This window comes from Pogona vitticeps, chromosome 12 (assembly GCF_051106095.1).
Source record: "Pogona vitticeps strain Pit_001003342236 chromosome 12, PviZW2.1, whole genome shotgun sequence".
NCBI classification, from domain to species: Eukaryota; Metazoa; Chordata; class Lepidosauria; order Squamata; family Agamidae; genus Pogona; species Pogona vitticeps.
In genome coordinates, this window is record NC_135794.1 from 17,564,396 (window position 1) to 17,591,157 (window position 26,762).

General features: G+C 43.3%; 1 protein-coding gene across 2 annotated transcripts in view; it reads left to right on the forward strand.

Annotated features, from left to right (window-relative positions):
- Nucleotides 1-26,762, forward strand: part of MCTP2 (multiple C2 and transmembrane domain containing 2) — a 113,087-nt gene that overhangs the window by 24,044 nt on the left and 62,281 nt on the right. Inside the window, exons 8-11 of one of the 2 annotated variants that reach the window (XM_078380911.1) lie at nt 14,508-14,672; nt 16,612-16,742; nt 22,413-22,599; nt 24,259-24,352. In XM_078380911.1, coding sequence (XP_078237037.1) covers nt 14,508-14,672; nt 16,612-16,742; nt 22,413-22,599; nt 24,259-24,352 — 577 coding nt within the window. The remainder of the gene's footprint in view (nt 1-14,507; nt 14,673-16,611; nt 16,743-22,412; nt 22,600-24,258; nt 24,353-26,762) is intronic. The other variant, XM_078380910.1, reaches the window with a different exon arrangement.

Consider the following 26,762-nt stretch of genomic DNA (forward strand, 5'->3'; position numbering starts at 1 on the left):
TCCACAGGGTGGCCATTTTCCGGTGCCTGTACAGCGAAAAAGCCTTCCTAAACACAGCGGGGAGCCATTTTAAACAGCGGGCGGCCATTTTGAAACCCAATGATCAGATGTTTTCTGATCATTGTAAAGCGAAAAATTGGTTCCCGAAGCAGGGAACCAATAATCGTAAAGTGAATTTTCCCTATCTAAACATTGTTTTGCAATCGCAAAAGCGATTGCAAAAACACATCGTTAAGCGATTTCCTTGTCTAACAAGGTAATCGTCAAGCGGGGCACCACTGTATAGTAAAGGAGAGGTGAAAGACAAAATCTTGATTTTAAAATTGAAGGAAAAGAAATAAATTCAAAATAGAACAATAAACACGATGAGCACCCAGCCCTTTAGATCCTCACCAGCAACAAACTGGTGTATATGCCGAACGCCAACTGGAATAAAAAATGGCTTTGCCTGCAGGTGGAAAGGGACTGAAGAAGAAAACAGATTAAGCTGTCCATAGAAGGGAGTCCCGGAGGCTTGTAGTGGCCACCAAGAGATGATTGGGATGGTGGTCGGTCCAAACAGCCGTTGAAGATCTTAAAAGGATGGCATGTTCAGATGAAAGAATGATTCTGGAAGTGACCTGTAGAGAGAGCCAAGATGATACAGTATTTAGGGATTGGCCTATTGAGGGGGGGAAATGCCATTGTCATAGCTCTTATCTAAACAGACAAACAGAGTGGTCGACCAGACCAGATGGGCGGGATACAAATCAAATAAATAAATAAATTGATATATTGCAGGTGAGGATTCCTCCCTCCCTCTGCTTTATATGTTCTTATAAAGGCATGAGGGCAAACCAGGATTTGCATCTCTAATATAAATGTGCTGGTGACGTAATTGCAAGTAAAAATCCAGCTAGGAATTGCTAAATTGGGTCCCTTACCAGCTCTGCAGTTCTAAGATTATTATAACTACAATAAGAACTCTCTTTTTTATGTAGGCTTGTTCAGGAGCCCCTTGCATGAGCAATAAGAGTTTCCACGAGCTTTCACAGTGAGCTAATTCACTTTTATTCACTGATGATGATTGATCCACATAGGTTTAAGCCTCCTCTTTACTCTTCTGCTTTCTTCTAGCAACATCATGGTTTCAGTGCTGCTTTCTCTTGCCCGCAAAGTCTGGCTTTGGGGGATCCCTCGAAAGAAATCCAAACTCTGCCTGTCCCAGTATAAACCTTAAGCCCCTTTCCTTGGTAAACCCACCCACGGCACCTTCCTTCTGTCATCTCTGTGCGTTTTTAGTTCTGAAATATCAGAGATAAACCTCAAAGTCAACTCAGCCGGGTCTTCTAAGGTTCAGGTTAAAAAAAATAAATAAATCTGTAGATGGTCTTTTCACTGCTGCTGCGGTTGCTTCTGTTTCCCCCAAGAAAATGTTCAGAGCCAACAGAGGGAGATGAGGAACTGTGTCCTAGCCACGAGGGTGTTCCACCAAAGGCGAAGCAGGGAGAATAGGAACCGACCTGTAAATTGTTTTTGCCTTTTCTGTTGCTGTCACTAGAGGGTAGGAGAGCTGCAGCATTCCCGATACAAGCCAGAGTTCAGGCTTCAGGAGTCATCTTAAGGAAAGAAAGAAAGGGAAAAAAAAAAACTTCTGTGGCCATCCGAGAGGCAGTAAAGAATTTCCCAGAAAGACTATTTGGGCAGCCCTTGACAAAGCAGTATTTCCTAGTTTATTGATTCTGCTGCCACACTAAAAACGCTGGCATTGTACATCAATAACTATCTTTAGTTAGGAAGCGCCAGGCTGTGGAAACAAGCGCTGGCTGTCTTTTTCTCCCCACGCCTTCCCCCCTTGGCTCCTTTCCTTCCTTCTACTTCTTCTTTTAAATGTAGTAGAACATAAAGCTGGCAAAGAAAAATACGATGTGCTGGGGGAATAAGGGTGTCTCGGAGAGGCACAAGAGGTTATGGAAGAACGGTCAGAAGGAGTGTGATGGGGCAGAAGATATGTGGATGGACTGGATTAAGAGACCAGGAGGAGATGAGAAACAAGCTTTTTAATGGATCTGTATGCTTGGTGCTGCCATATTCTCTCCCTCTCTGTTGCTCTGCTCAGCTCTACCCACAGATTATCTACTGGAGCTAAAACTCCCAATATTAGGCTCTGCAGCTTGTGAATGAGGACTCCTTGATTCCCCTCAGAATTGTTAAGAGTTGTGTCCCTTTTCGGAAACAAACAGAAATGTAATTCCCTAATTATGGATACCGGCTGGCTGGATAACTCTGTGGTTTAGCAGGTAAAATCCAAAGAAACAAACAAAGACAGAGAGAGAGAGAGAGAGAGAGAGAGAAGCCTGTGGCACCCTAAAGACTATTTTAATGTGAGCTTTTGTGGACACGTCCACTTCTTCAGACATAGAGAAACAGAATGAAATGTGGAATGAAATATCAGTTTCATACTCAATATTTGTTGGCTCTTGGATGTTCGAAGAACCAATGACTATTTAGTATGAAACTAGTATTTCATACAAAATTTCATTCTGTTTCTCTGTGTCTGATGACAAACCTAGACAGCATCTTAAAAAGCAGAGACATCACCTTGCCGACATCCAGTAGCGATGTATGGAAGTGAGAGCTGGACCATAAAGAAAGCAGACCGTGGAAGAATTGATGCTTTTGAACTGTGGTGCTGGAGGAGACTCTTGGGAGTCCCCTGGACTGCAAGGAGAACAAACCTATCAGTTCTGAAGGAAATCAGCCCTGAGTGCTCCCTGGAAGGACAGATCCTGAAGCTGAGGCTCCAATACTTTGGCCATCTCATGAGAAGAGAAGACTCCTTGGAAAAGACCCTCATGTTGGGAAAGTGCGACAGCAAGAGGAGAAGGGGACGACAGAGGACGAGATGGTTGGACAGGGTCACCAAAGCGACCAACATGAATGTGACCCAATTCTGGGAGGCAGTGGAAGACAGGAGGGCCTGGCGTGCTCTGGTCCATGGACTTGATGACTAAACAACAACAATGTCTGAAGAAGCGGATGTGTCCACGAAAGTTCACATGAAAATACCATAGTTAGTCTTTAAGGTGCTACAGGTTTTTGTCTTGTCTTGTTTCTTTGGGATTTTCCTGATATGCTTGCATAACACAACTACCTCTTCCAAAACTACATCAGCGTTTTAGGTTTCTGGCTGTGGAGGCAGAGGTTGGGAGTTGAATTCCCCACTGTCCGTCCCAGAAGAACCAACCTGTGTGACCTTGGGCAAGCTGCAAAGTTCTAGAAAAAAGGGAAATATAACACATTTCTAACTATTCTCTATTTGGAAAACCCTGAACAGGATCACCATAAGTCAGAATTGTATTGACAGCATGTGATGATGATAATGATTGATTAGGAATGCAAGTCGTCCTTCTTGCATCGGTGCAAAATGTAGTGAAAATAAAGCACGTCATCATTCGCCACAGATAAAGCGTTTTTTGTTTGGGGCGAAATTCTGCGAAATGATGGTGGTGGTTGCTGTGTTGTATGGATGTTTGTAGATTAGAAGGATCAAAAGGACTCTTCATGTGTTTTTCAGTAATCGGTCTTCTTTGCTTGGTGTATGTGCTTTGCTTCTCAGAGGGGAAAAACACTTGGCTTGTACAAATTATGGAGATCTTGAGGAGAATAAAAATGGTGCTCGTTTGTCTCTGCATCATCTGGGAATTTGGTGTCTTGTAGGGCTTAAAATTACCTCATTGGGGCAACTTGTTGAGTTTAGGCATCCTGTATTGATAAGAATAATGAATTTAATATACCTTATATCCCTACTCCTAATCCAGCTGGTAGTGATGGATTTGACCGTTTCCTTCTCTTCCACGTTGTCTTCATCAATGATACTGACTTTGTTTTTCAAGTCTTCTTGGAGAACCTCGTTGGGAAGTCAATCGCAAGAGCAAGTGGTGGACGACGGTGGGATCTTGGGTTCAAGATCTCTCCCTCAGCCATGAAGTTCACAAGTTGAGCTAATCATTAGCAGTACTGCTCAGCCTCTCCCATCTCTCAGCAGGGTTGTGAGAATGAGCAGAGGAGACTCCGTGCCCCGTATCCACCTCTGTAAGGGAAATGTGGAGGCAAAATATGAAAAATGGCAGGAGAAAGAGTCAAGCCCCCTCCCGCCTCTCCCGACAGCTTTCTGTCCTAAAAAAAAGCAGAGAAGAATGTGCTTTATGGCACAGGTGCTCAGCTATTTAAAGACATTTGTTCAGTTCAGAACTCATAGAGGAACAGCACGTGGAGTAAGGGATATGATCCACAGCGTCCCTGTCGGTCCTTCCTCCCCAACTGAATTTTCCTGAAATTATTCACTAGAGGATTGTTGGTAATGACTTGCGGATCAGCTGAAAGTACCTGCATCACCAAAATGGAGGACAAAGGTGTGTGTTGGGGGAGAAGACCCTCATTTGCATGAGATGGCGCGTCTCACTGTCTGTGTACAGATGCCCACAACGAAGACATGGAAATAGATAAGAGATTTTGTGTACTGGTTCAGTCATTGATCCAAATGGGGGTGGCAGCCAAGAAATCAGAAGAAGACAGACTCAGAAGGGCAGCAATGAAGGAACTACAAAAAGATCATCAAGTGTAAAAATGTTTCACTGGAGACCAAGACCAAGATAATTCACCCTCTTATGTTTCCGATTGCTATGTGTTGGTGGAAAATAGGACAGTGACGGAACCAGAAAAAAAGTGATTTGTTTGAAATGCGGTGCTGATGGAAAGCTTTACGGATACCTCGGGCGGTCAGAAAGATGAGCAAGTGGGTCTTAAATCGAATCAAGGCTGAACTGTCTCTGGAGAAGGCAAAAATTTTGAAGCTGAGGCTGTCCTACTTCGGGCACATCTTGAGAAGACAGGATTCCCTGAAAAACAACAATAAGGCTGAGAAAGGTGGAAGACAGTGGGGAAAGAGGAAGACCAAATACGAGATGGATTGACTCAATCAAGGAAGCCACTGACTTGAGCCTACAAGACCTGAGCTGGCTGCTAAGGACTGGGTATTTTGGAGATCACTCATTCATAGGATTGCCATATGTCGGGGTAACTTGATGGCCCATAAGAACAGCAGCAACAATTTAGCATTGCGGTGCTGGAGGAGGCTCTTGAGAGTCCCCCTGGACTGCAACGAGGACAGACATATCCATCCTATAGGAAATGGATGTACATCTTATCCAAATGGAGAAATGGGTGACCAGGTGAGAGGTCTGCCTACTGACATGGTTGCCCAGGTCTTCCTTCCTGTGTTTGGGAAAAGTTTCGGGCCCTCGATCTCCTTCCCTAGAGTTCTCTGACTAACCGTGGGCTGGAAAGGTGACTTTCAAATAGAGAGGACTGTGGAAGTGAGACCTGCATTCCTTAAAAAAAGGACGCACGGCCACCTTGGTGGAGATGCACAGTGCTGAGATCGAGCTGCGCCAGCAGTTTGCAGGGCGAGGCTGCTTCCTCTTCCCCAAAGCAGGCTCTCAAAGGTACGGGAAGATGCCATGCAGTTGCTGTTTTTGAAATCGGTCCAGTTGGGTTGGCTTTTGTACTTGAAACGAGAGTGGGTTCAAAGGAAAAGGGGCCATTTTGTTCCTTACCTCAGGTCAGCTCTGGGGAGCAGTGAATGTGGGGGCCAAAGGGACCCTGTTCCGGATTGGACTTGAACTTTGGCAAAGTTATGGGCTCGGCATGTAAGGGGCTAGTTACGAGTTTCCTTCCGCTAGGCAGAGTGAAACAACTGTCTTGGGCAACGGATGCCAGAAGTTGTATCTCCGTGATTCCTATGGACTCGAAGGATTCCCAAGGAATTGAGTGTCCTGGGTCCTCCCCTGTCCCCAAATTAGCCTCCCGCCCTCAGGCATGATGTTGTCATATTCCCAATGCTGATGGAAGAGTTGCTTTTCTTTTGGGCTGACTTCTCTAAGGTTGTGTTTACTCTTCTGTCTTTTCCATCAATGTTGGGGGGGCCAAGCAGTGCTCGCTGGAATAGGTTCTCTTCTATTAAAAGGAGAGAAAGAAGTGGGGGGGGCAGAGGGAAGCGAGCTGAAATACTTTTATTCCTTTCTGGGCCAGTGGTTCTCTCAGGGGACTCGTCCTGCAAAGGGGGCTGGATGCCGGTGACCTCATTAGAACATTTCGTTTCGGGTTTGCTTCTCGCAGGTGGCAGGAACCTTGGCACGGTGGGGTGTCCTCCTTGTGCAGCTGAGCAAACGTGGCGCGCTGAACCGGCGCCGCTCGGATGAATAGATTTGCTTCGGGGAGGTGGTGACGACGGACCCCGCGGTGTCTCTTCCCCCCTCCCTTTGATGTGGAAAAAAGTAAACAAAACGCAGTGCCACCTCGGTGTCCGAATGATTGGACAAATTGGCTGAAACGTGGACTTTGGTGGAGGCGAGGCCAAAATTGGTCCGCCTGGGGTTTGTGGGTGTGTGGGTGTCTTGCTACTCCCTGCCCCCCCCCATCCCCAGACTTTTTCTTCATTTTATTTGGTACTCTCTAGGACTTTCCTTTGGGCGACGGTGCCGCTTTCAGCGTCGGAGAGAGCTGTGGAACTCAGTTGCCACAGGGTCACGAGCCGTGGCAGAAGAGTTCAAGGGCCTCGTCTCATGCGCCTTGGCTCTTTCCCACAGGGAAAGTGCTGATGCAGAATGGGTTGCTTGCCTAATGAGATGAGCTGGGGGGGGGGAGAAGAGAAACTCCCTCCCTCCCTCCATTGGCATTCTTGCTTTGACCCATCCACAGCTCTTTCTGGTTTTCCTTGTCGCATCCTTTTAAGCGAAGGGATCTTAAAGATGCTTCTGCTTTATAGGGTGACCTTCCTGCTTATCGGGCGGCTTACTTTCTCACATTGTAGGCTTTGCATTTATGTTTTTAGGAAGAAGTCTTGGAAGGGTAGGGGGAGTGATACCCCAGATTGGAACCAAATATTTCAAATTCTGTTTTTTTTTTTTTAAGGATACGGCTCTAAAATGTGAGCTCTACTTTTGAAACAAAAATAAAAACAGTCCAAAGATTATATTTGAGCCTAACACCACTACAACTCAACTAATGTTTGGGAAAAAAAATCCAAAATCATTGTTTTCATCTTTTTCTCAGCTTGTTCACAGGCTCACCTGTTTTCTATTAGCTGTTGGGAGAGGGGTAGAAAAAGCAAGGAAGCTTTTTTGGGTGTGTGTGTGAAAATCCTCGTGTTATTCTTGTCGGATTTCTCAATTTCACAGTGATATTCCTGGCCCCGCCTTTCTCAGGTTATAAGACATTTTGCCTTCTGTCCAGAAATGTCTCTCTATTTTGGTATGCACTTTTCCCAAAATGAGTACAGTATATGCCCATGAGCCTTTTTGCCCATTTTTTTGCATAGATGGTAAAGATCATACTTCTGCACTTTTTAAACGTGCACATGATAACATGCAATTTATATGCACACTGTGTAATGCGTACATGGTCTTTGTATTGACCCAAGGGTCCTTATGTGTAAATGTGAATATATTTATAGAAACATACATTTTGAAATACAGTGGTACCTCGCTAGACAATTACCCCGCAAAATGATGAATCCGCATAACGGATATATATATACTTTTCCAAGGCAAGTCACATTCCATTCCATCACAAATATAATCCCTGATGAAAATATCTTTTTACTGATTGGGATACACTATTTAAGAGAGAGAGAGAGAGAGAGAGGTGAGAGAGAGAGAGTTCAGTCTATTGTGAGACAACTTTCTGTTATTGTTGTTTTGCTTGTACATGAGAGCATAAAGACCTTCACTTTTTATCTCCAGCAACCTCATTAGCAAAAGAAAACCCATGGAGATTTCTATTCAAAAAAAACTGTGCTTTGTGTTTAAACAAAGCAAAAGAAAGAAAAAACAACCCCTTTGTGTTTTGAGCAAAAGACTTTTTTTTTGGTGCAAAGGATAAGGGGTTCTGTGCAAAATAGAAATGCAAAAATAAGGTACAGGGCAAGCACATCTGCAATGTTTTGTTCTAACCTGCAAAAATAAAGTGAGATATATCCCATTTCCATTCCATTGGCAATACTGGGAGGTATGAAATGGGTATTTTATAATGAGAATGTGAATCCAAAATATTTATTTTCCATTCTATGGCACATACTTTATAACCCTTCGGAAATAAGTGCTTGTTTAAAAGACAGACTTAAAAGGGTGTGTCTTTAGAAATCAAGGTTTAATAGGAAAGCACCAGTATCTCAGTTTTGTAGGCTATGAGAAATGAATTACCCAAATTCATTCAGAGAACAAACACAAATAATTCACTTCGGAAACTAGGCTTTCCTCCTTGACTGAAGATCCACAATATCAATAGAGGGTGTAGAAACACATAAATAGTCCAGTGCTAACAATTTTGTTTACCTTGGTTATTATTATTATTATTATTATTTATTTAATTTATATCCCGCCTATCTAGTCGTGGTGGACTACTCTAGGCGGCCTGTTATCAGTGGTTCTGTTATCAGTGCAAATAGACACTGGCCAAGATATGAAAATGAAAACTTGAGACCTTGGAAGGGCAGTAATGAAGGAACTAGAAAAGATTATCAGGTGTAAGGATGTTTTACTGAAGATCAAGGGCAAAATTGTTCATTCTGCCATGTTTCCAGTCACCGTGTATGAGTGTGAAAGCTGGACAGTAAAGAAAGCTGACAGGAAGAAAAATGTTTTGTTTGAAACGTGGTGCTGGAGGAGAGCTTTCTGGATACCCTGGACTGCCGGAAAGGTGAAAAAAAATAGGACTTAGGTAAAATCAAGCTTGATGTCTCTCTAGAAGCAAAAATGAGCAGGCCGAGGCTGTTGTACTTTTGACAGGTCATGAAAAGGAAAGAGGTGCTGGAAAAGACAGGGACGCTGGGAAAAGTGGAAGGCAACAGAGGATGATGACCCAGATGAATTGACTCCTTAAAGGAAACCACAGTCTTGTGTTTGACATAGTTCAAGAGCTGTTGGGGATCAGGCATTTTGGAGGTCACCTTATTTGTAGACTGGAGGCCACTTGATGGCACCTAACAGCAACAAAGAAAAGACAGTCCTTTTTTAAAAAAAATTCTTTTTCTCCTCGTCAGTTTCAAAAGAGAAGTTCATGAAACTTAGGGATTTCATACCTGTGAAATCTGTAGGGCTTCGTTGGCCAGAAACCAGAATGGAAAAAAAACAGAGCAGAAAAACCCAGTAAAGGTACCAAAATGCATTCTGGAAAATGAAAGAAAACCCCCCCCTGAAAAGACTCTGAAATTAAAGCAATACAAATATTTTCTCCCAACTCTCATTAGAAATCATATTTTTTTTGTGTGTGTGAAGATGGATGGAGTGAACAGAGCATGAAATCAGAGCCACAGAATTCCTGGGATACCCCTTAGCTATCCAATAGGACTTGCAATAGAGGGTTCCCCCAAATTTTTATTTTTGGAAATGGCAAGGAGGGGGAGAGATCAGCAGAATTTCTACCCCTGCCCCCCCCCCAATTCCTTTCCCTCTGAGTCTGGCTTCCTGTAACAACTTGAGTCTTTCAAGATCTTTCAAGTGTCCGTGTACATTTTATTTTGTCTTTTCTGGGAACCAGCACAAAATAGTCTCTCTCCCCCCCCAAAACACTCCAGTCCCCTGGAAAAAAAGGGGGAAAGAAAGCAAGCAAGACCAGGCAGGGTGTGCGTGTGTGTGTGTGTGTGGAAGCAAATGCTCTCGATTTAAACACAGCGAGTGCCACACATCAAACACGGCGGTGCTGTGCACTAAAATGTTCAAAGTACAGTGGAGATAGATAAAAGGCTTTGATGGGAAGTGGATATTTCCCAGGGACATTGCAAGCAATAATCCAGATGTTCCACAGTAACGCAACGAGTGTCCGTGGATAGACCGGGAGCTCCCAGCCAAGACGGACCTGCTGTAAGGCTTGGCCCCTCCGCTCCCATGCTGTTCAACCATATGGAAGCAATCTCTCGGCTCCTTTTAATGGCCAGCCTTAGATTCCATTTTCACAAGGCCTCACAGAGCTTAAAGTGGGCCTGTTTTTATGGACAAGTTAGAAAGAACCCTTTCCAAGACAAACATCCCATTTGAAAAATTAGGACATACCAAGCCACAAAATTATTTTAGAGCACATTTCACGGAAGCATGGCCATTCCCCCCCCTCTTTGGCAAGGCGCAGATTGCAGGCCTGACCCTTGATCCTTTCTGGACATTTTTTCCCCTGCCTTCGAGAAAGGGAGTAGATGTTTTATTAAAAAAAGGGGGAGAGAATAAAATAAAAAGGAAAGCAGAGTTTGACAGAGTTTGCTGTTTTTAGGGAGGGAGAAAAAACAACAACAACTCTGCAGCGACTCTGAAATATATCCATGGGAATGTTTCTGCTTTTGCTGGTTTGGCTTGGGAGAGAGAAAGTTTTATTTATTTTGTTTGTTTGTTTAAAAAAGATGCGCAGCTGGATTTATGGATCAAACCCCCATTTTCCTTTTGAAAGTGAGTTTTTAAAGTCTCTGTACCAGGAAAAGGGAGCGATGAATGGTTGGATGGAATTCTGTGACACTATAGAAATATACTGTATGCATTTCTGCGTGGGATCAATCACAAAGGGGATTCTGTTTATTCTATATCTAACATTGCAGTGCACTTTGGGTGAGAGAGAACGGTCTCCATGAAAGAAGGCCAGCCTCAATTTGACGCTGTCCCCATCTAGGTCTAAGTGACCTCCCAATTCGATCCTGATAAATCAGAACCCTCCAAAAAACAAGCATCATAGAGTCATAGAATCATTGAGTCAGAAGGGGCCTCTGAGGGCATCGAGTCCAGCCTCTTGCTCAGTGTGTCAGGATCTGGCCCACACCGCCCTGGCAGTGGCAGGATCGGGGGCAGCCTGACCTAGGAATGGCCTGGTGTTTGCAGGATCAGGCCCTGGCCTGTGGATCAGCTGCTGGGCCACTCATGAGGCTCACCTGGAAACCTGAAGGCCTATTTAAGGAGTGGTTCTCCCTTGCAGATCTTCCCTCAGTAACAAAGATCTTTGGTTGTGTTGACTGCCTTGCTGCTCCTGAGATCCAGAGTGCCTGCATTGCAGTGTTTCTGCATCTGCTCCTGCCTTGACCCCCTGTTCTTACTTCTGCTGGCCTCCTACATCTTGGTGACTTGTTCCTCCTCTGTGTGCCCACCTCTGCTTGGTTGCAACCAACTGTGCTGTGAGCATCTTTGGACTTGATGCCCTGCATGGTGGATTGGGTCCCAGTGCCCTTGCCCCTGGTGAGAAGGGGCAAGTCCTGAGATATCTTGGACTGTGACACAATGCAGGAATCCAAGTCCAAGCAGATCTGACAGAGGGTCATCCAGTTTTTTCTTGAATGCCTCCAACGTTGGACCAGTTGCCACCTTCCGAGGCCGATGGTTCCATTGTTGTACTGCTCTAACAGTTGGTCACAAGAAGGTGTTGGGTTTTATGTTCCTTGTTTTGTTTGTGGCCAGACTTGGAGAATGAAGACAAGGGGCCTTGTGGGTGTTTTCAACTGCTTTTGTTGCTGTGTATTTAACAGAAAAGCACTAGATGGGTTGGTCGTTTCTTTGTGACCCATCCGGGTGTTCCGTTGTGCTTGCTTTGAGAGAGGGATGAAGTGTTTGTGTTGTGCTGCAGGAAATAAAGAAAAGACCTGCATTTTTCAGTTGGAACAGCTTTACGCAGGTCTGTGGTTTGCATAGATGCTTAAAAATGTGGAAAACATAGTTTAACAGATTGTGAAAACTGGGAGGAAGGAGGCAAAAAAAATCTGTCTTGATCTAGATCTAAACTGAAGAAGGCCGAGAATCCTTCTGGATTAGTTCTGCAAGCTGAGAAAATTGGTCTTAAAGAGTCTTTTACAATGGCAATTTTTTGTTTTCACATATGAAAACATGTTTGGTTTGAACTGTACTTGATGGTTAGCAGATAATGGTGCGAACACACTCTCTCTGTGTGTGTGTGTTTGTGTGTGTGTGTAAAAGGGGGAAAAACTGCTTTTGACTTTTGTCTCTGGCTAGATATGTCACCACGAGAGGTCAAGTCCTTCTCAGTCATTGAGCACGTATTTGCCTATCTTGGCAATACTTCTAATGAGGTGATTAGATTTCACCAAAAGATGAGTTCCCGTCAGTCCAAACCTGCATGGCCAGGGATGGTGGGATTTGCAGTTCAGCAAAAATCTAGAAGGCCAGAGGTTTTCCTTTCATGATTTAGTTTTGTGCAAGTTAACATGACCTGGGACAATGGCTCCTGGGCCTGTACAGTGGTGCCTCGCATAGCGACGATAATCCGTGCAGCAAAAATAGCTGCAAAGCGATTTCGTCGCTGTGTGATATTAAAAAGCCCATAGGAATGCATTGAAACCCCTTCAGTGTGATCCTATGGGCTTAAAACTCACCTTAAAGCGAAAATCCCCCATACGGCGGCCATTTTCGCTGCCTGGTAAGTGAGGAATCTGTCCCAGAAAACAGCAGGCGGCCATTTTTTTTACCCGGCAGCCATTTTGGGCCCACTGATCAGCTGTTAAAAATCATCAATTTGCGATCGGTAAGCGAAACAGGGTACCGATTATCGCAAAGCGATTTTTCCCTATAGGGAACATCGCAAAGCAATCGCAAAAACTTAATTGCTATGCGATTTTGTTGTTAAACGGGGCGCCTTCTTTTGTCGTTAAACGGGGCGCCTTGTTGTGAATTTCGTTGTATGTGTATATACTTACAATGACAATAAATTATTATTATTATTAAACCAGAGGTGCCGTCTATATCAGTGCATGGTTCAAATTCAGCAAGATTAAGTCCCATCTCTCTTTCTGTGATCTTCCAATTACAGAACCTTAAATCTATCCAAGATACTGCAGAGACAGTCCTGGGCTTCTGCAGCAGGAAGATCACACATCTTAATGAATCATTGTGTGTTGGAAAGGATTAACAGTGCAAAGCGGGGGGAAAAGAAAGATATATAACTGCATTTACCTTGTTTTAGTTTTCTAGATCTACATGCAGTTTCATACTCCTAAACTTCCTTATTCTCCTCAAGTCACTGTTTCTTCTCCTTTTTATTTAACATATGGCTGTCAGCAGACTTGCATACTCAGAAGCCAGCTCTAAGGCCTTCTCTGTCAAGCTTACGGTTATTGGCTTGTGCAATCCTTAGAGTTTTAAAATAATAATAAGCAAGTGTCTTTTCTTCATCTTTTCCCCATTTCTTTTTGAATATCAGTTCCAAGAGAGAGTACGCTTCTCCAGTATTCACATGTTAAGCCCTAGGCCACTGTCCTCTACCAGTAAAATAGCAAATAATCCTAACAGTAAACTACAAATGTTGTATTTAACTTAGCTTTTAAAACTGCTCTTTTAATGGATCCGTCTTCTGCTTTTTTGTCTTTTGAAGATTCTTTTTAGTTTTATTGATGTGAGAACTTGTTTTGCTGCTTGACACAATTTCTTTCATCATTATTGTTTCTAAAAATTGTTTGTAATTATTTGTTTGTAACTGTAATATTTGGATTGTGCTGGGGTTTTTTTAAAGAAAAGTGTAGCATGCCTCTTTAACAATTAACATAGCGTTCAGTCGTGGTTTGCCAATCAGTGAAAAAAAAATTCACATCTCCAGTCTTTTGTATAATGCAAGTGGAATGTATACATATGTTGTTGACATGCTTCTACCAGTTGGATAAATCAGACTTTAAGGTGCTGAGATACTCTTGAAATACTGCATTTCTTCCTCCATCAAACCTCCTGCATGATTATTGCAGTTCAGGCTGCATTAATTACAGAGGTTGATACTCTGTTAAACAGGGTCTCTTGTTTCTGCTTATTTCATTGGAGGTTCCCTCAACTCAGAGGAGGTGAACTTCTGGCCTATAGGTTTAAACTGGCTCGTAAGAATCTGAGGGATCTCCATCCTCAAAGCCCCCCATTTCTCTGCCTGCTTAACACTGGGATGGCAGAATTTATAGGGGATCCTTCCTGGTCTCCCATCCTTCTGTTAGCGCAGAAAGTGGTTAGTTTCCCTTAAAAAGCAAACTTCCTCCTTTCTTTAATTTATTCGTACCAGACCATTGCACAATTTAAAATTATGGATTTATATGAAATATAGGCAAACACTAAAAACAAATTTAACACTTATCTTAACACTTTAGGATAATTTGACCTTTTTTTGACCAGAAGCAGGCTGGTTCGGTAACATTATCTCCATCATTTATTTATTCTATTTATATCCCACCTATCTGGTGAATTACGACCATTCTAGGCGGCTTACATCATCTAACTAACTATATATCTATATATATAGTGAGTTAGTTAGTTAGTTAGTTAGCTAGTTACCTAGTTACTGGAACTTGCAAAGCTGATTTCCCTTGTAAATCGCTTCTAGTGGTTATTACTCACACTCTTGTGTTTGATCTTCCCATCATCTGCAGAGTCACAGGTGAACTCTGTACACTCCGAAATGTTCAACTCTGAATGCTGTGGAACTCACGTGTGTTTTTTTCCCCCCATTTTTAGGCAAACTTCCCAAGGACCAGCCGGCTGGCAGATTCTCTGCAGAAAAGCCAGTTGTGGAACGGAACGGTTACCATTGCTTTACTGGGAGGGAAGAATATATCTGCCGGGGGAATGACACAGTTATTTGTCTTGCTAAAAATGGGAGATCAAAAATATAAGAGCAAGGTAAGTGTGCGACCAAGGAGTCAGTGAACAACGGCTGCATGTTCTTCACATTTGTGGCAGTGTCACAGGGACCCACTGCAAGGCCTGTTTCTAGTAGAAATTCAGTGAGTTGCAATGCTAAAACACGGCAAAGAGTGTTTATGCACTCTTTATTTATTTATTTATTTAACTCATATGCCGCCTACTCTACCCAAAGGTCTCTGGGCGGCTTACAACAATTAAAATTCAGTTAAAATACAATAAGAGATAAAATGATTAAAATACAATTAAAATTGCCACCAGGACCCACAGTTGATGTTATTTCAATTAAAAAGCCTTCTGGAACAGGAAGGTTTTGACCTGGCGCCGAAATGTCATCGATGTCGGCGCCAGACGAATTTCAGTCGGGAAGGCATTCCATAGTCTGGGGGCAGCTGCCGAAAAGGCCCTTTGTCTACAAGCCATCCCTCATACCTCCTTGTACCCGACAGAGGTTTTTGGGTCCTGATTCTTTTGTGGGCTAGGCTGGGGTGGAAGCTGGTGGCCCTCCAGGTGCTGATATTATTATTATTATTATTATTATTATTATTATTATTAATTTTATTTATATCCTGCCTATCTAGTCGATAGACCACTCTAGGCGGGATATAAATAAATATATGATAATTATATAATAATCTTAGAATGCAGAGCTGGAAGGGACCCTATGGGTCATCCAGTCCAGCCCCTGTCGGGGAAGCATAGTGGGGAATTGAACTCCCGACCTCTACCTAAGACACTGAGCTATCCAACAATTCTCCCATTTCCATCCGCCCTAGCTGGTTAGGAAGGAAGGGAGGTTGCATTATGGCAGCTTCTAGCAGGCCATGAGTTCTCCAGGACTTGCTCTGGTCCAGGGAAGGAGAATCTTTGCCCCTCTAAATATTTCAGACTTCTTTTCCCCAAAAGACTCGCCTTGCATGGCCAATGGTGATGCCTTAAGGCAGTGGTCCCCAACCTTGGGCCTCCAGATGTTCTTGGACTACAACTCCCAGAAGCCTTCACCACCACCTCTGCTGGCCAGGATCTCTGGGAGTTGAAGTCCAAGAACATCTGGAGGCCCAAGGTTGGGGACCACTGCTTAAGGGACTGGAAGGGTTAGGTATCTGTCTGTAGAACCAGAGGTTGGGGGGTTCGATTCTCCATTGTCCCTCCCAGGAGAAAAGCCTGCCTGAGCCTTGGGCAAGCTACACAGCCCCAGGGCATCTTGCCCTCTAAGAAGGCAGAGAAGAGTAGACACTTCTGAGTACAATACTATGTACCTAGGAAACCCCAAAAAAGGTCTCCGGAAGTTGGAATTGAGCCCATAATTACTATTATGGTGGTTAGTGGAAAACATCTGGAAGGCTAAAGCTTCTTCACTGTTTCTGTGGCCTATTAATGTTTGTTGCTGCAATTAGTTGATTAGCCTTTAAGAACCACCCGACTCTGCAGCAGACCGAGCAATACAGCAAGATTTCTGAAAGTCAACTGCAAGGATAGGTGATACCTTTACAGACTACTGGAAAAGCACCACGCAATGCTCAAGCTTTCGTAGATGAGCACCATTTCGTCAGGCTTGTGTTCATCCATGAAAGCTCACATATTCTGTGATGAGTTTTTAAATGGTCTATAAACGTTTCACCTATTTTTGCAACTGCCTTTTATTTTGTGTTGACCCCATGGTTCCCCTTTATTCCTTCCGAAAGTAAAATTTGTGTGGCCTTTTGTGTTGAGAATTCTGACATGATTCTCTTTTGAGATGAGAATTCTTTGCTGCAGAGTACAATGATCCTTGTTTATTGCCACAGTTGTTCCTACCTGCTCAATATTGTTTGTCCCCCCTCCCCTGATTTCTCTCCTCCTCCCCCCAGATATCCTCCCTCCTTCTGACTGTTTATAGGAAAGCAACAAGTAAACCTTATAACTGCATGTTTTCTAGACTCTGTGTAAGAGTGCAAATCCACAGTGGCGGGAACAGTTTGATTTTCACTACTTCTCTGACAGGAAGGATGTGCTGGAGATTGAGATCTGGGGAAAAGATAACAAAAAGCACGAAGAAATTTTGGGAATGTAAGTGTTTTTGTTCCTTTTGAAAGCATTTTGGAAAGACTTGAATGCTAATACATTTGGCAATGGAAATCACATCTACATCTTCCATTTTCGCTTGCCCTCTTTCACTCTCCTTGTGTTTTTATAAAATTGTGTCTGCTTGATGATGTTTGTACCATTCCAAGTTCTCCAGAAAATCCTTGAGCAGAATTGAATACTGGGGTTTTTGGTGGCAGAACGGTGGGATCAAACAGGGGTGGGTATACGGAGGGGTGTTTTTCTCCTTCCACTCTAGCTTCCAACGCCGCTCGAAAATCTGATCCAGAGCCTTTGGAAAACCACTCAGAGCTGGATTTCAGAGGGCTACAGATCATTGCAGGAAGGAGCAAAAGAATCCTACCACACTCATGCTGTAACATTTTATTTATTTAAATTATTTATAGGCCACCTTTCTACCCAACAGATAAAGGAAGAAATTTAAAGACATTATATAAATATCACATTAAAAACCGTCAACAATTTAACATGCATTAAGGTCTGAAGCTCAACATCAATAAAACTAAGATCATGGCCATTGGTCCCATCACCTCCTGGCAAATAGAAGGGGAAGATGTGGAGGCAGTGACAGATTTCTTGGGCTCCATGATCACTGCAGATGGAGACAACGGCCCCAAAATTAAAAGACGGCTGCTTCTTGGGAGGAAAGCGATGACAAACCTCGACAGCGTCTTAAAAAGCAGAGACATCACCTTGCAGACAAAGGTCCGCATAGTCAAAGTTATGGTTTTTCCAGTAGCGATGTATGGAAGTGAGAACTGGACCATAAAGAAGGCTGCCCAGCGAATAATTGATGCTTTTGAATTGTGGTGCTGGAGGAGACTCTTGAGAGTCCCCTGGACTGCAAGGAAAACAAACCTATCCCTTCTGAAGGAAATCAACTCTGAGTGCTCACTGGAAGGACAGATCCTGAAGCTGAAGCTCCAATTCTTTGGCCATCTCATGAGAAGAGAAGACTCCCTGGAAAAGCCCCTGATGTTGGGAAAGTGTGAAGGCAAGAGGAGAAGGGGGCAACAGCGGATGAGAGGGTTGGGCAGTATTGTGTTTTTAATCATGCGAAAACCTCACAAGTTGGTCTAGTTGGACACATGAAGCATGACTGCATCCCTTTCTGCCTACCTCCTTACTAGAGTAGAAGGACTGGCCTCCTGGCAAACTTTCATTGTATATAATATGGGAACAGGTGACACCTTATATTGTGTAAGAGTAGGATGATAGTGGGAGATGTCAGTGAATGGTGTGCAGATGAGTTCTTGCCTGCCTCTGATCGGATGTGTCAATGTTCACTCCCTCTTGATATGTGTGCGAATCCAAGCCCTGTAGGTACTGTTCTCCTGTTGCCCTTGGCCTTGCTTCGAAACCTAGAGTTAAGCATTGGGCGGCAGCCCCAGCCGCTGTCTTTTGAGACCTCTGCCGTCATTCAGTGAGGCCACATCCTTTTAGTGATAAAAGCAACAAATGTGTCACTGACACACTGCAAAAGAAGTATAATGTATTTATGTAATGCATTTAGATCTTTGCTCCTGGAAGGACAGGTTGATCGCAAGCACCAGGTTATTTGTAATGACTTCATTTCCTAGCTTTGAGTGTCCCTGAACCTTTGAGCACCGATCATTCAGTTAAGTATCTGTGGCACCTTTAAACACTCAGCCACATTTACCAGGGAAAAGAAATCACTCTTTCAAAAAAAAAAAAAAAATTCCAGCTTGTTTCATTCTAGATGTTTTAAGTCACATCTCCCATCTGCCACGTTGGGTTGAACATGCTTGAAGAGTTCGCATGACCAAGACTGATTTTGTCCATGTTCCCCATCCTTAGAGCTCTAAAACAGCATCCAGTTGCATGTAGTTCCAAAACGCAGTATAGACATTCGTGCTCAACACACAGAAGTCCAGAATGCTCTGGTTTGGAGGACAGGGTTTATGTATGGGGGCCGGCCCCCAGGCTTGCTTTCATCCTGGGCTTATTGTCAGATGAATATTTGGTGTTCACGCACGGTGAGCTGAAAGGGGAAACGATGGCAGTATTGCAGAAAGAGAAGCTGCTATGTAAACAATTAGATGGCTCAAATTGCATATTGCACTCAATATGTGTTCTGTTTTACCAGCATGTTCTCCCCACCCCTCCTCCAGATTCTGCTAGATCAGTTAAATTCAATTGCTAATGTTTCAAGTATAACAGTGTCTTTAAAGGTCTGTTGCCTTGATACAGGTGTGGATTCTGTAACTCCGTGGTGGTGATCAAGTCTAGACCTGCGATTTGAGTTAGCCCACATCGGTTTGATTGCTAGAGAGTCTGTACTGGCATCTTTAAAGATACGAACGAGTGGCACTTAACCCTCTCTTCCCAGATTACTTCAATCAACATGAGTATTTCAAGCAAACCTGACACTTCATCTCAGCCTTTTAACCTTTTGTTTAAATTCCTTCCTTGCTTGCTTTTTCTAAATTGAGTTTAAAAGATTAATATCTTTTTAAAATTCAAAAGATCAATCTCTTAAGGATCATCTCGATAATTGCTAGGTTTTACGTTTATCTCAACCTGACTGTTGTTGTATTTATGCAACCGTTCATTGCTCAGGGGTTGCTAGCGGAATTAGGCGTCTGTGGACAGGAACAGCAGAGCTGAGGATGTTACTTTCAACAAGCAATTAGTTGTGTTATGGTTCAGAGGTGCTTCCCAAAGTAATTTCAGTCATAGTTGCAATTCTTTAAAAGTAACTATTTTCCTTCTTGTTTTCCTGAAAGTAACCAATAAAGATTTTAAATTCCTTTAAAATTCCTTCCGTAACTTGGAATGCTAGACATTACTGGGTTGAATGGCAGAGCATTCTGTCCTTTAGTCCAGTGGTCGCCAGCCTTGGGCCTCCAGATGTTCTTGGACTTCAACTCCCAGAAATCCTGGCCAGCAGAGGTGGTGGTGAAGGCTTCTGGGAGTTAGAGTCCGAAAACATCTGGAGGCCCAAGGTTGGGGACCACTGCTTTAGTCCACAATGCAGTTGCCTCAACACCTACGGGAGTGAAGAAGGAAGGAGCAACAAACACAACATAAACTAGCCCTTGATTGATATTCTTCTTTCACCTTACTCCCCTCCCATTGCTATAAACAACTCAGAAGTCACTGTTGACATAGAAAAGGGGTGAAGCTATCTCTTGATAATGTCTCGCTGATAGCCAGAATCCTACTGGGAACCCTACGCTGGCATGAGTGTGATTGTATACATCACAATGGAAAAGTGTTGTTAATGAGTTCTGGTTTGTGTAGTTTGAAAACTGCATCTTTCTCTCCCCCTATCCCCTGCCCCGGACCAGGGTGATAGTATGCTCCCTTCCCCAAACCTAATTCACTAGGATTATTTTCCCATTTTTTCCCACCTGCCATCCTGAGCGTGCTCTTTGAGGAACAAACAAACCATTCGTTCGGAAGCTGGCAGGGGGAGCGATAAAGATATAATGAAAGTTTGAGGCACTTCATTCTCTCGGCTGAAGCACTTACGAAAAACAAGCACTTCAGATGACTTATGGTGGATTGCTAGCCGCTCCCCCCCCCAATTTCACACCCCTGGCTTTCTGCCCTGAAATGAATGCTGGAATGTTTGGAGTTCGGGAGATTTCTTTCCCTCTCTTTCCAAAACTGGCTCTTTAGAAGTGGAAAGTCTTGGGATTTATAGCAGATGATTGCCAGTTCCTCTCCTTCCACCGCTGGCATGGGGTCAATAGAGGGTAATGCGTGCACCATTTACCTAGAAGGAACCCCCGTGGGTGGACGCTTGAGAGATGATGGTTTTGTGGTTTTTTACCCCCCACCCTTCCTTTTTGCCTATTAAGAAAACACCTTAGCAAGTTTTTCTTTAAAGAAAAACCTGTCAGCAGGCCTTTAAGCAATGAAAACCTGTTCCAAAATCTCTCTCTACAGTACTGCCTCTATTTGGAAATCTGATACCTACCCCATACCAGGACTGTGAAACTCTCCCCTTAAAAGTTTCTCTGTTTTGCGGCTCTTGTTTGCTCACTGGTTTCCGAAAAGGCTCGGATCCACAGAGGTCCATGAAAGCTGTTCTCAAAGGACTTCCAAATGCTCAGATTCTTAAAAACTCCACCGTTTGATCCCCAGGTCCTTTCAGAGTTGCAAAGACGAAGGTTTGTAATAATCTTAGAACTGCAAAGCTGGAAGGGACCCTGTGGGTCATCCAGTCCAGCCCTATTAAAGAGGCCAGTGGAGAATCGAACTCGCAACCTTTGGCTCCCCAGTCAGATAACTAAATCACTGAGCTATCCAGGAGTTCTTTCCCATATCCTGTCTTGTTATTGGGAAAAATTGCCGAGACTTCATATTGATGAAAGCTTGGAAGTAACATGTTAACATGGTGTGTGTGTGTGATTCCCCCCCCAAAAAAAAACCACATCTGTGTTATTGTCTTCTTAGAGGAATTTAATTAAATTACTTTATTTAAAATATTGTTACTTTGCCTTTCTCCTTAAAAAGAACCCAAGGAAGCTTCTACCCATTAAAGGCAATGTTTAAAAGCTAAAAGGAGTAAGTATACACACATTTTAAAAGAAACAAATAAATTCAACACAAAATCATCACGGAAAACCTATTCAAAGCAACATGGCACAATAATTCAATTATTAGTCATAGCCAGTAACTAAGGAAAAAGCCTGCTTGAAAGAAAGGTTTTCATCTGCTTGTGGAAGGACAGCAAAGATGGGGTCAGGCTGGCCTCTAGTGGGAGGGAGTTCCAGAGTCTGGGAGCAGCAACCGAGAAGGCCCTCTCCTATCTCCCCAAAAACCTGTACCTGTTCCCCTTTTAAGTGTATCTCTATTACTTTAAAGAACGGATGGGAAACATCCAAAGTCTTATTAGATTGAGCCATCCTAGCGGATGGTGAATGAGAGGGCTGTACACAGGCCACTAGATCTGATTTGAAGACCATATCAGGGGGCACTATAATGGAACCTGATTTAGTCCAGAGCTATTAATTTGGTTTATGTCCCAGATCCTAGCCAGGCTGTAAACCTACACTGAAAAAAAGCAAAGTGGCTATTCCACACACACACACACACACACACACCCGAAGTACATAAATTTTAGATGTGATAGACCATAAAGAGGGAAGGAAATCTGCCAGTTAGTTTTAGGAGGTTTATGTACTTAGCATTTTCAAAGTTTGAGGAGGAGGTTGAAGTACTTTGTGTCTCATCCAGTTCAATGTGCGCTGCCAGTGTAAATCAATTTATAAATTCAGTTCAGTTTGCCCTGAAATTGGATCTGACCATTTTGCTTGGCTCTGGACCCGAGACCCAAATGGGTCCAACTCAAGTTGATTAAATTCAAAATGTAGGATGATTTATCCGGATCTTGTGCACAGGCCTGGTGAGAGGCGATGGGAACCGAGTTCCAATAACAGCTGGAAGACCACGCATAAAATTCCAAGGTGGAATTTTGTCTCAAATAGTCCAAATAGCTTTGGAGGGAATTACGACTCCCATCACTCCACCGCGACCCTGCTGTCTCGGAGATTCTGGAACTTGTAGTCCAAAAAGATTACCATTCCTAAGCATTGCATAATTTGATCTGTGTGTAAGTCTGCCTCACAGTCACCAAGTCCCTTGTCATTTTAATCTCTTCAGGTGTAAAGTTGACGTAGCTGCGCTCCCTAGCAAGCAAAGGAGCCATTTGGAAGTTCCTCTGGAGAAATCTCCTGGGTCCCTCATGATGGTCATCACCGTTGCTCCCTGCTCTGGGGTTTCTATCTCCGACTTGTGCGTTTGTCCCTTGGGAGACCCCAATGAGAGGAAACAGATTGCCAAGCGTTACGTAAGTGGCAATGAATGTGCTTTTACTTTATTTTAAGGAAAACCAGGCGGTGGGGGGGGCATAGAGGGAAGGAAGAGATTTGAAAAGTCAAAAGAGTGTTGAAAAGCCCAAGTCCAAATCCTAATTGCCTTACTGTTGCTGGAAGGAATGAAAACCTACAGCGTGCCAAGTAAATTGTTTGTATAGCTAGTCTTAGATTTTATGGGCTGTTTGCATTTGGTAGTTCACCAAGCAGGGGAGACAGAGACCCACTATCCTTCATTTTTGGCCCAAATTACTTTACTGGGCTTTGCTCTTCTGGAGTGTTGTTTTGCTATCAAGTGAAGTTTAATGAACCTGGAGACGGTTCTGTACCCTCCTGATGTGGTCGGACGACAGCTCCGTTGCCCTTAGCCAGCCTGAGGAAGACTTTTCTTAAACAAGAAACTGTGCTGCTCAGAGGTTTTCAGACATGTCCAAAATGAATGGTGTCTTCGGGTGAAGACGTCAGCTTATTCGGATGCTCCTCCAATTCTGTGTGTGTGTGTCTCTCTGTCTCTGAGCTGCAGAAAGTTCCTCTCCCCCCCCCCCCCGGCTTCTAATCAGAAGAAATAGCTTTTCCAATCTTGGATCTGCCTATTACGACTGAGTAAGGATACAAAAATGTAGGTACCTTGCTCAGTTGCCCCTTGTTGTGAGGTAGTCCAGGAATAGCTGGTTCTTCTTTGTGGTCTCTGTGAATCACACCCTGTGAATCACGCCCTGGGTGATCCGCGCCTGCGCGGAGCCTCATTGGAACGTTCTAGAGCTTCTGCGGTAGCAAAAAACGCGTTAGAATAAGACCCCTCCCCCCTTGTATTAGTACCTTGGCGCCAAGGCTCCCCTTTCAGTTGTGTCAACCGCCGCTAAATTAAGCAGAATGGCGTGACAGTGGGGAGGACGGGCGGGATGTGCGAATGGGAGGGTGGCGTTCACTTTTTTAACAGAGAGGGGATAGTAGCTGGAAGGGAAGAGCAGCCAACGCTTCAGACCATCAGAGTCCTTGGTAGGCATAAGCATCATCTCCTTCCTGTGTTGGTCAGCAGGGCTAGGAATAAGGAGAAGGACATCTCCCCCCTTTGGTGGTGATTGTGTACCCCACAATGCCCCACATGTTGGGGGCGGTACATGGTGACTTTCTGTCACAAAACCCTTGAGGGAGAAGCATCTTTGATGAGACTCATAATCACACTGAAGAAAATACTTTCAAATGGTACTAGACATTTCAGTGTCCTATGATCATCCATAATATGCATGGCTTTAGTGGTCTTACATAAAAGGAGGTAAAATGAGTGCCCGGCTCGCGGTGGGGGGGGGGGGACACACGACAAATTGATGTCTGAATAATTATGTTAGAAACTACCCACAGAGTGCTCCAAACACTATGTAAGTTGAAACAGCAACATGGTTTAAGTATTCAGATTCTCTTTAAATTGGCATAATTTAAAATATTTTTTAATTTAAACTATTTTTTATAACCCACTCTGAGATGGTGGGATATAGATCTTCTAAATAAAGAAATAAGCCACAAGTTAAATGTGAATTTTGTCTCTTCACTGAAAGATAGCTTATAAACATGTAAAATCAAATGAATATTTCTATATATTTCACCTTTTTCTAACCATGCCTTTTCCCCCCCAGTGTATAGCGAACTCGTTCCAGAACCTAAGTGACATAGGTTTCCTGCAAGTCAAAGTTTTAAAAGCTGTCAATCTGTTAGCTGCAGATTTTTCAGGTATAAAATACTGCTTTTCTAAAGTTTATTTGTCTTTCATTATGTTCAAGTCACCAGAATTAAAATGGGAACTGAGTTGAGCCTTTTGTTTTTATTATGAAAAACAATATAATAGAATGCGTGCATAAAAGTGATGGATGTAAAAAGAGTGCAGAAGGTAGACTATATCTAAGAAGATTCATGCATTTTATCCGTTAACCAAGCCGTTCTGTCTTATGCAAAATACAGGACCCTGAAATTGGTCTTTCTACAATGTAATAAAAGTAGATTATTTCTGAATGATTTTTTTTCTTTTATGCCTCCATCTTTACTTGGTTAAAATATTTGATATTGTGGCTGTATTCCTGGTACTTAGGAAAAAAATATTCAAAAGCAGGTGGGGGGAACAGAAAAAAATTACAGGTAAATTTACAGGTGTGAAATATGTATGGCACTACCTTCCTGTGTTCATGATTCTATACAATATGTGAAGTAAACAAGGGTATAATATCAAGGGCAATCTTTCTACTTACTGAGAAACTGGGGCTGAGTGAACTACGTACTGTGGTTTGTAACCTCAGACCATCCACTGCTCACCCATGGTCCTGGAATAATATTGACCTATCCTATAGCCAGTGAAGTAAGTAGATATTTGGAGATCTGGATTCATGGATTCAAGTCCCTACCCAGCCGTAGAAGTTCACCAGTTGTAACCTGTAGAACCGTTCCTTAAGTATCTCTCTTACCTTGAAAAGTCTATTAGGATTGCCCTAAGTTGGTTCCAACTTGGTTCTGGTTTAGGGCAACTTGTTGACAGTGGATCGCAACAACACAAGTTGGTCTTAAGCAGCTAATCAGAAGCTACCGTTCAAAGAGGGGCACTTTGAGATGGGAAGATGGTGGTCTAGAGCAGCTATTCTCAATGGGGGCCATGGAGCATTTGAAGGGGGGCACAGACTGGAAACTAGCCTTCATGCACCACTTTATAGGTATCGTCGTGCGATTTATACGATCCTGATTTGACCTATATTTCTTTCATACAGTGGTACCTTGCTTAACGATGATAATCCGTTCCAGGAAAATCGCCGTTAAGCGAAAACATCATAAAACAAAAATAAAAACCCCATTGAAACACATTGAAACCCTTTCAATACATTCCAATGGGGTAAAAACTCACCGTCCAGCGAAGATCCTCCATACGGCAGCCATTTTCGCTGCCTCTATAGCGAGGAATCCATCCCTAAACACAGAGGGGAGCCATTTTAATCACCCAGTGGCCATTTTGAAACCGCCGATCAGCTGTTAAAACATCGTTTTACGAAGAATCGGTTCCCGAAGCAGGGAACCGATCATCGCAAAGCGAATTTCCCCCATTGAAACCATCGTTTTGTGATTGCAATTGCAATCGCAAAAAGATCGTCATAAAGCTGATTCGTCGTAATGCGGGGCAGTAGTTAAGCGAGGCACCACTGTATTTGTTTATGGCCATGGCCGGTTGAGAAGGGCTAGTCTAAAGAGTTGTTTCGTCTCCCCAAGGTGAGGTGATGTCCTCAAGATGGGCACAAACCCCCGGTTGGGTGGTTCGGTATGGTTCGTTTCCTGGCCAGGCAGCTGATCTGCAGTTCAACACACCACAGCTCAGGGCAGCCACTGGGGGGGCCAGGGTGTCAAACCATGAATCGGCTGTTCAACCAGGAAACAAACCGGGCTAAACCACCAAACCAATAGTTTGTACCTATCTCTAATAACCACAACATCCTCCATATTTGTATGGGACAAGTGTGTCTGCTTGAATGGAGGAAGCAGGAAAGAGATTTCTGGCCCTTGGCTGTTGATTCTTATCGTCTATGAATCCAGACTAGAGAACTGGTGACGTTCCAGATATTGTTGAACTCTTAATTCCCATTAGCTCTGCTTAGCCAACCTGGCTTGCATTTTCCTCCTGCCAAAATCTGAGATCAGATTCCAAAAATCTGTGGTTTTGGGAATTTGTATACATTTTATTTATGCATTTCCCACTCAAATGATATATTTTATTCAAGCTTTTTTCTCCTAATGGGTAAACATATGCATTTTCCTCTCATTGACACAATTGTTTATTCCTGCTTCTTCTTCTATTGTGTACCTTTCTAGTCATTTGTTTTTAAAATTCCGACATTGTTTTCTGCATACTTTATTTCTTGGAAGCACTGTGTTAATCTTGCGTAGGTACATATTTTCAAAATGGGATCCCTGAACCAAACCACTAACTGAACAATGAACCAGCCCAGTATTTTTTCCCTGGTTCATGGTTTGGTTCATGCCCATCTCTAATCAAATCTGCTGAATATTTCCCCATCTCAAAACACAGAATCTTCCTGAAAAAACATTTCCCTGCAGCAGAGCCATTTTCTGTTGGCCCTCACAGTAGCTGAGCAGAACTTTGCAACTG